Consider the following 10,123-nt stretch of genomic DNA (forward strand, 5'->3'; position numbering starts at 1 on the left):
AATCTGATAAATGAAAATTTTATCTTCAAAGTCAAGAACTTAAGCTGTAGGTAGGTATGTTTTCATTCACAACTATTCAATAAATTGATATCTTTATTCAATACAAAAAAAAATCATATTCAAAACCTTGTTAACGAGTAAATCGACGATAATTTAGTATTCAAAAAAAAAAAAAAATTTCCATAGTTAAAGAAAATGATGTTTTAGTTACAAACATAGCTATATGTTTTTAATAAATTTTTTTGAAATATCACAGTAGTAGATTTATTAGATATTAATTCTTTATGTAATAGTTTTTATTATTTATAATATATTATCTCACCTTAGTCAAAAAACAAAATCAATATTTGATTGAACTAAAAATGACTTTGTTGGAAAAATAAAAATTACCTTAGAAATAATATAAAAAGTGAATTTATAGTCTAATATGATCAAAGTGACTAAATGTCAAAATCAAGACTCATATTAATGTTAGTATGAAGATCAAGGTAAAAATCTAGTACTGTAGTTCATGATAATCGTCAAATTAATATTAAGATTATAGCCAAAATTAGGGTTAGGATCATGGCCAAAATCAAATAGATGCTTATTACATTGGAATGAGGTTATAATTTATTTTTATTAATTTTCTACAAAACATGATCATGTTTCTAAAATTTGACACGTGTCAAGTATCCACCTATATGTATTACAATTAATTCCTCTCCATATGGGTGGAGGGTCCAGAGTCTTTAGACTCAAATCAGGGCCGGGTTTAGGGTCAGGATCAGGGCTAATATCAGGGCCAAGATCAGGGCTAGAATCGGGGCCAAGATCGGGGCTAATCGGGGATGGGGGGCCAAGATCGGGGCCAAAATCGGCGGTCGATCGGGCCAAGATCGGGGCCAAAATCGGGGCAAGGTCGGGCCAAAATCGCCAAAAATCGGGCCAAGATTAGGGCCATCGGGCCTGGGGCAAAAAATGGACGGGATGGGCGGGCGGGAGCCAGAGTAATCCTGTGCCCGCCCTTGGCCCTAGTTCAGGGCCAGAATATTTTGGCCCTAACCCGCCCTTAGGGCCAAAATCTTTAGCCCAAGCCCTATTTGGGCTCAGGGCGGGCTTAGGGGCGGGTCAAGGCCGCTAGGGCCAAACTTGCACCCCTAAAAAGTACTTAATTTAAGAGAGGGTTCACCTTTTAGTATTGACAACACGGTGGATCAATGCAGGGTTTAGTAAAGTGGGTAAGATCCATACTTCTCAGTAGAGAGGTCATGGGTTCGACTTTTTGCGGACGACAAAGCTCCCCCCTGAGGATGTAATCGAGGTGTGTGCAAACTCGCCCAGATAATAATAAAAATAAAAAATAATAATAAAAACCACAAATCATTTTTGAAAATAGATCTAAGGGGCATGTGCGTCTGCCGGGAGTCGAACCCGGGTCTATTGCTTGGAAGGCAATTATCCTAACCGTTGGACTACAAACGCTGGTTGTGTTTTGTGAATCATAAGGTGAAGTAAAATTTTAAGCTTTTTAGAGGTGTATATGTAAATCGCTGGATAGAATGCTGGTAGGTTGTATACTTGTATAGTTTGTGAGAACTTGTAATGGAAGGAGTTTTATCAACCTGAAAGTTGACTGTTGAGATGGATTTAGGGTTTCTGTGAAATTGCCTCATCTAAATTAATTGATGTCACAGTCCTTGTAAGGTTTTGTAAATATCTAAGGTTAGGTTACCATTAGATGTGATCATTAATCTTAATTTATAAGATGAGGTTTCAATTATTGGAGTATGTTTTATGGATGAAATGCTATAGCTTTATAAGATTCACCTACTTGTAGTTCTCTAATCATCCACTCATTTTAATTTATGTATCCACTAATTAAGAATCTTCTACCAGTTACCAAAACCACACCCTTTCAACTAAAAACTATACATGAAATGATTGAGATACCTCAGCTGCCTTTGTTCTAAATCCAATGAATCTTACTTACATGCCATACCATCCCATCACCATCAGATGATCAAAAATTTAGCCCACTAACTGCCAATTATTCAGCTAAGATCTCTCTCTCTCTCTCAAATGGGAGATGATGAGATGAGATGAAAAAAAAAAAACCCATGATTCCATGAAAGAGAGGAGCTGAAATGACCATTCCAAAAAACCCATGAAAGAGATGAGATGGGTTACTAAAAAATAACAAAGAAAGAGATGAGATGAGATGAAATGACCATTCCAAAAAATCCATGAAAGACAGAAATCTCTCCTTAATGATATTTATTCCATGCGTTCTACACCAACACTTAAGCTATACTCATAGATAGAAAACTCTTTTCCACTAAATAATCATCTGTTATTGTAATGAATACGATTCAACTACTCCACCAGTCAGTTGTCATAATAGTTGTATAACTCGAGAACTAACATGGAAGATGAGAAAGTATATATGATCTTTTAAAATGATAGAGAAAGTGTTCCTTCAACCAACTACCATTTTGATCTCATAATAACCCTAATCCAGGGTATATTGAATTGTATCAATAGTAGATGAAGGAAAATTAAATCATTAATTATATTGTACACTAGGGGTGGAGTTTCCCCAAGGCCGAGAGGGTTGTCGACATCTTCTTCGATTTTTTAAAAATTTTTCTAAAGAGATCTCTCTGGTCCTCTTTTCATGTGTGAAATACCTGTACTTGGTTTCCTAGAATGGAAAAAAAAATAACAGTAAAATAACGGGTAGAAAAGTGTCAATAGTTAACTTGTAAGGTATTTGACAAATTTGTAGAAACTAAGACGTAGAATTCACTACTATTTGACCACTCCCCATCTTAAATCTTGACTCAGCCCTTGGTGTAAACCCCCATAATATTCAAACCCTTAAATGGAATGCTTCCCTCTCCCCTGATAAGAATGTCTTTCATCAAAACTGAAGTGAGTGAAAGTGACCAAAAAGCTTACTGAACACTCTAATGAAAAAAGATTTTATCCAAAAAGGACCTTGGCTGTAACTACAAAACTTGCAGTCCAAGGCCCTTCCATCATTGATAACTTTTAGAGTTTATTAAAGCTTTAACCAGTTTGCCTCTTATCTCTTTTGAGATCACTAAGACAAGCAGGGAAAGGAAGGAATCATTTGACATAGGGTGCTTGGTTTCTTCCCCAAGGCATGGAGATAGCCTGTTAATATCCCACAATCCTTGAATTTGCTTGTCCATGCATGTAACACAAGCCCTTAACAACCAGACAATGCAAGTGTATCAGCCATGCCCAATTGACCCCATTTAATAAACATTTGAACTACACATAAGACATGAGTAATGAGATGTATGTAGGGTCTCACAGGTCACAACTATATATGTTAGAAAGCCATGATTAAAGTACTCTTTTATGTAATTGATTTCATTTAATTGAGGCAAGACTTGTTGTTGTTGTTTATTAGTGTGATCATCTCTAGCCACTCGTCGAGGTCCTTATGGTTGATCTTTCATTTGTAAGCACATTATGAGTGTACCATTCAATGCATTAAGTACGTTTCTCGATTTGATTCAATAGAAGTAATTATTGAAATTCAATCAAAAGTTTCAGTTTCTCAGTAATTTTCTAACTACTTAGTTGAGATTGATTTACTGTTACTGTTATTAGAAAGTAAAGCAAATTAACAGTGACACTGATTTTCTCAGATAATTGATTCCAGATGAGCTTGAAGCAGAATCAAGGAGCCAACTTAACTGATTTTGACTGAATCCACTTGATTAATCTGATTGTGATTCTTCAAACAATGATTATCTCAGTAAAATTTTCCATGAAGCCATGATATAGAAGTTTCAACAGACACTGATTGCTCAAATCAGATGGAATTAGTCAATTACCAACACTGGTTGCGTAAGGAGAAACAAAAAACAAAAAAAAAAAAAAAATCTTCATTCTTCCATGAATCATGACAAGTTTGAACAAAAAATGGTCACAATCAAGAAGCATCGGTGCCGTCGGATAAGGTAACTGATGCACCCTAACAGTCAACGGAGCGTGTAAAGATAAGAATAGATCTCCACCTTTTATGGGTGTATAGTCAAACAAATGCACATAGATGAGAATAGATCTCCAACTTTTAAGGGTGTATAAAATCTTCCTCGAAAGTGTGGGACCCACGCCCTGTAGATGGTTTAACCCTATCTCCACATGCACCCAAGTGGGTGGACAAACCAAGTCTCATGTGTGGAGTCAGGAGATAACCTTAGTTGAGAGTCTTGAGAGCTACTAAACCTTCTACAGGGAAGATGGGATACTTTCTCACATGCTCTTTTGCTGTAACTGTCCAAATAAGGACAAGACAAACACATGCACCTGAATCAAAAAACAGAGGAAGATGCCAAGGATAAGGACCAATAAGGCATTAGAGAGCCTGAACAATTTAGGTCCACCGTCATAAAACCAACCACAACTGAAGGGGTGTTGCTGGTTCTTTACCATAAAACTTAATTTCTCACTCTCTCTGTTTTCTGGGTTTCAAATCTTATCCTCTTTCACTACCTGCCGACACTTCCATTTACCAAACCCAGAATGCATATACCAAGAGCAGCTGAAAGGAATACAAGTAAAAAGGAATCAAAAGCAAGAAAGCAAATTGAGGAAGAAAGAGAGTAGGCCCACGAGATTCCTTCTTTTTCACTTTAACTGAACTAATGCCAATATACAAATAGCTGTTGTTGTTATACATCTCTCTCAGTATGATTTTGGAATTGAAACCAGACAACAAGTAAACCCTCCTCACCCAAGCTTTGAACATAACAAATATAAAATGGGCTGAATCATAAAATACAATAACCACACCCAAGCATGAATAGATAGAAAAAGACTCTGTACCTACTTATATAGTAAAATCAACCTCAAGAGTTGAAGAGTTTTAAGAATCAAAGAAGAAGAAGAAGAATGATGTCCTATGTGACAAATGCCCCCCAAAAAATGTAAAAAAAGGAGAAGTAATAAATGGAGAAATGGAATGAGTTCTATATGGACACTTCAAAACAGGATAAGAAAGAAAGGGGGAAAAGAACTTATTATTTGGGTTGGAGAATCCTCCTCGAGAGTTACCCATCACATCCTAGGACAATGGAGAGAAGTTGCTGTTGATCTTGAAATTGACATCGATCAAGGAAATGCTGCCACAAAATCTGTAGAACATCCATCAACACATCTGGTCTTTCTGTTTCTCTTCCTTCTTTTCTCCTGCTGAATCTGTTGTGTCCTTTTTCTTTTTCCTCCCTACAAATGCTTGCGGCATTATTAACTCATCTGCTCCCCAATTAGATCAAGACCCATCAAGAGGAATGTCACACCTTGGAAGAGTAAGAAGTAGAAGTGAATTCCTTGGGCTGACAACAGGCTCCTAACTGATGCTGTGAGTAAGAGGAAAGCAAGAAAGAGCTCTTTCTTGTAGATTTTGTTGGTTTTTTTAGGTGGGGGTGAAGGAGGTGATGCTTCTTGCTCTTCCTTCAATTTGTTCAATTCTGAGAGCCCACTGTCAGATACTCCTCTCAGGATCTGTGGTTGTTGGTTCATGGCCTTTGAGTCGTTTTCTGCAATGGCAAGAAGATCAGATTCTGAGGACCTACCCGCCTTCTTGGTGACAACCCATTCATATGAACTCCCTAACTGGAACAGTCCGGATACCATGGCATTGAATTTGGTAACCGACATGGTGTTCTCAAACAAGAGATAGGGTACAATAAATGGGAATGATTTTGGGGCAGGAAGGATGTTAAGGAATGACATGAAAACAGGAATATAACAGATGACCCAAAGGGGAAGCTCAGCTTCTGGCACAAACATTGTTAGAGGAAGAATAATGCAGAACAATGTGAATGAATAGAATGGGAGGATCAGCTTCCTCAAGAGAAAGAATAGTAGTATTAAGTTTGATTTCTTCCAGAACGATATCTGCAATAACAGTGGAGTTTGAATCAGAGACAATGCAATCTAATAATTAATAACAATGATATAAATTACAATGAGCATAACAGATATGAATGAAGAGAGAAAGAGATAAGTATATTTACCTTGGAAGTTAGAATAGCAGGAAGACACAATCGAAAAAGTTGCATTGGACCAGAGTGCCACCTGTGTTGTTGCTTCCTGTAAGCTTCATAAGACTCAGGAACTTCACAGAGAACCTGAAATGAAACATTTTTTATGGTTTTACAAACATAAAGGAAACAATTACCAAATGTATTCAATTCAATGATCAAGACAAAAACAATTACCCTGACATCATTCAGAAAGATGAATTTCCAACCATTGAGATGAGCACGAACAGCAATATCCATGTCTTCTACGGTAGTCCTTTCTAGCCAACCCCCAGATTCCTCCAGGGCTTTGATTCTCCACACACCAGCAGTCCCATTAAACCCAAAGAAATTCAGGAAGACCCCATTAACCTGCTGTTCTACTTCAAAGTGGAAACAAAGATTAATGTTTTGGAGACGAGTCAACAGGTTCTCATCTTTGTTCACAAAGGCCCAACGAGCCTGAACCAACCCCAATTCAGGATTTCCCTGCAACATCAAATTAGAAGCAATAAACAAAAAATACTATCATCTTCAACACTTAGATTAAGCTCTTTCTGGGTTTATTTTACCTTAAAATGTGGAACAGTGAGCTTAAGGAAATCCGGGTTTGGTTGAAAATCAGCATCAAAGATAGCGACAAATTCATAATCCTTCACATAATCACAGCTCATAGCAGACTTGAGATTCCCAGCTTTGTAGCCAGTTCTAACCAAACGGTGACGATATATAATGTTTACACCACGTTGACTCCATTTTGAGACCTCCTCTCTGATTAAGCACATGATATCCTCATCACTTGAGTCATCAAGAACTTGAATCAGAATACGGTCTTTTGGCCAATCAAGCTGGCAGATTGCTGATATAGATTGATCATATACCTGAAAGGGTTGGGTTAACAACAAAGAGCTATCAATATCAACAGGATAGGGGAAATAGCATCATACATGAGCTGTTAAACCTAAGTGGTGCATGATTCAGGGCTAAAAATATTCTACCAGATCTGCAAGGAATAAAATAGAGCTTGAAGATCCCATCAACAAAAAGTAGAGAACAAGAATGATTTCAGTTACTTTTATCTTACCTCTCTCTCATTACACATGGGAATCTGAACAAGAACCATAGGGTATTCGTAGCCAGCACCCTCAATATCGTCAGACTTGAAACAATCTTCTTCGATTCTTGGTTTAATTTTCTTATACTTGATCCAGAACATCCCAGCACTCAAAATCAACCGGTCCAAAGACTGGATAATGAAGAGGACAACACAGAAATTGGAAAGAAATTGAATAGGAGGAGCAATGTAGTCTGCTCTGAAATCCAACCAGCCAACATAGACCATTTGGAGCCATCCCTGGATCTCATCGGTCTTAGGAATGTGCAAATTGGAGTTCTGGAAATAATGCCAGCCTTTGAAATGTGCAATCACCTCAAAAGTCAGAACAGCTAAAGAAACCAATAAGAAGCCTCTGATGAATCTGAACAGCATTCTGCCCCTAAGAGACTTGTCACCATTCTCCATGGCTACTCCCTGACCTAAGAACAGCCTTTTCTTAATTGCCCCAAGCAGAGACCAGAGTAAGTTTGCTAGCCAGGTAAGACACCCAACTGCTCTATGAGCCTTGAGAAGCAAAACCCAGGTGACCTGCTTCGCATTTTTCCCTCTATCCTTCTCCACTGGCTGAAATGGAACATCAGGCCCGTCAATCTCCACAAGAGAGTAGTTTGGGTTCTCCATGGTCACAACCACCGGAGTTCCCTTCCTTTTCTCTTTAGTCCACCAAGCAGAAAAATCCAAGCTTGGAGCCATGACTAGAAACTCAGGAATACTAAGCACACTCCCAAAACCAAGAAGCAGAACCCTATAACCTCTAAACACTTCACCTACCAAATCTTCAAAACCCAGAAGGGTTAGATCTTGAAGACAAGAATAACATGACAACCCATTTGAGGCTCCAACACTGAAAGCCAGATCCCAGAGTCAGAAACCACAAAAACCCTTTTCGACTCTCTTCATTCCAGTGCAAATGTAGCAAGTAAAGGACAAAGAAGAGCCGAGGGTTTTTTTTTTAAGGCTCTACAGGCTACCCAAACAGAGAAGAACACCATAATAGAGGAAGGTATCTGCAGTTGTAAAGCTCTCATCCATGTGGCTTTTATTCAATAAATCCAACCAGAACACAATCATCCTTTTTAACTTTGTAGTTTCTACCTAAGGAATCCATTAGATTCGAATAATTCTCATTCTAATTAAATTAACCATGGCTGGAAGGGGGGGGGGGGAATGGTATTAAAGAACAGAACCTTAACAACCACAATAGCAGACAGTAAAGATAATATTGAATCGATTAAACTAAACCCATTTAGGGTTTATACTGTGGAAGAGAATTACATCTAAGAAGACGAAAAAAAGTAATTAGCTGACAGCAATAGAATACAAGAAATGGGTTGAAAGTTCAGCCACAGACAATTCAGATCCCGACTGGCCTCGATTGTTCCCAAATCTAATAAACTTATAAAATGGAATTATCCAGTCCATTTTTGCTCATCATTTCAGCCAGATTCCTTCAAGTTGTCCTAAAGCTATTTAAAACCAGCTAATCATACACTGTTACATACTATGTTTTTCCAGTAAAATGTAGAAAGAAGAAAAAAAGTGAATATAAAGAAAATTTTCTTTGTTTCCTTTGGTAGGGTTTCACAGTTTCACTGGTTAGTTATTTAAAAAAACTTAATAAAAAGAAGATTCTCTTACTTTCTTTTTTCAGCCCTAAATGCAAATTTTTTTTCTTGAAATAATAGATTTTCTTTTCCTTTTTTATACTTTCTCTCTTTCCTTCCCGTTTTAAGATTAAGCAAATTTTTTTCTTAACAAGAAAAAAATCTTAAAAAGCATGGATCTAGAAATTGGTATTAAATTTTTTTTACTGATCTTAATAGATATTGTTTAGGATTGAGTAAATCTCAAGTTGGATTTTTGTAAGATTTTCACTTTTGTCTCTTAGATTTTCCAAATCTACTTATATCAATTTTGATTTCAATTAATTTGATACATTTTAATTCTTTTTCATTAATGATTATTCTTATCTTAAATTATAGGAAAAAGATACAGCACACAGATTAATGTACTATAAATTAGCATCTCCTGTATTTTCAATTTAATAGTGATCCTTATCTTAAGATCTCATTAACGCAACCCAGTAATTTACAGAGCAATTAGGTCTATCCCTCTCCTTAACCCATTAAAAGATTCAATTTTTTTCTTTTATTAATTTTTTTTGGGTAATTGTTCCTTAATTAACTCACATTAGTTAATAGTGCATCACTAGTGCAATTAGTTTTCAATAATATAGTAATATTAAATTTTAAAAACTATTGGTGTATTAATAATATAAGGTGATGATGTAAGTGCTAGGGTCTAAAGAGGTATCTTTTGAAGTATAAAAGACAGGAAACTAGACGCTTCTACTTTGTTGCTTGTTCCCTTTTCACTATTAATGATAACAAAGTAAAGTAAAGAAAGAAAGCAACTCCTAGACAATTTGCCTGTTTTGCATTAAGATCCTCTTTAATCCATCATTAGTCTTTCATTATTGATCTTAACTATGCCCTAATCATATAGATATATGATAATGTTAATTTGTCAAAAATAAAATAAATACATTGATAAAATCCATCAAATTAGTGTCATTTTGAGTTGTCACTACAGATTTTTAAGTAAACCAACTTGATATGTAAGTGGTACGAAGCGATAGACGAATTTGAACGTTGTTTGCTATTTGATTATCCATTTCCTAGGAAGTTTGTTCCTAACCGGTAAACCCTAAAAGAGAAAGAAAAAAAAAATTATCCTCTACCACATTTATTTATTAAACAAATTTCAGTTTCTAATGATTTTGAAAGGGACCACAAGATTACTAGAGATTAGTGACCCTAGATTTGATGGTAAATACATTTTATTTTCTATGCTTTTTTGGTGAAATATTAATTCAAACGCCACTAAATCGCCGATTTTGCCGATTTGACCCAGTCACAACGTCACCGACAGTTCTATACTTCGCCGACAGCATGAAGTGATG

At 36.4% G+C, this 10,123-nt stretch overlaps 1 protein-coding gene and 1 non-coding gene across 2 annotated transcripts; both read right to left on the bottom strand.

The window, feature by feature from the left end:
* Positions 1–1,392: 1,392 nt before the first annotated feature.
* TRNAG-UCC (transfer RNA glycine (anticodon UCC)) lies at positions 1,393–1,464 on the bottom strand. Its single transcript has one exon. It is a non-coding gene; the product is annotated as a tRNA-Gly (tRNA).
* Positions 1,465–4,623: 3,159 nt separating this feature from the next.
* On the bottom strand, positions 4,624–8,308 carry LOC149018540 (putative xyloglucan glycosyltransferase 5). Its single transcript, XM_089152742.1, has 5 exons — positions 7,129–8,308; positions 6,617–6,925; positions 6,243–6,533; positions 6,039–6,152; positions 4,624–5,919 (listed from the first exon to the last, which is right to left on the bottom strand). The coding sequence occupies exons 1-5, from the start codon at positions 7,852–7,854 to the stop codon at positions 5,266–5,268; spliced, it is 2,094 nt and encodes a 697-aa protein (XP_089008868.1). The 5' UTR covers positions 7,855–8,308; the 3' UTR covers positions 4,624–5,265.
* Positions 8,309–10,123: the final 1,815 nt, after the last annotated feature.

The sequence above is a fragment of the Hakea prostrata genome, chromosome 4, assembly GCF_041222555.1.
Source record: "Hakea prostrata isolate BN-2017 chromosome 4, UWA_Hpros_2, whole genome shotgun sequence".
NCBI classification, from domain to species: domain Eukaryota; kingdom Viridiplantae; phylum Streptophyta; class Magnoliopsida; order Proteales; family Proteaceae; genus Hakea; species Hakea prostrata.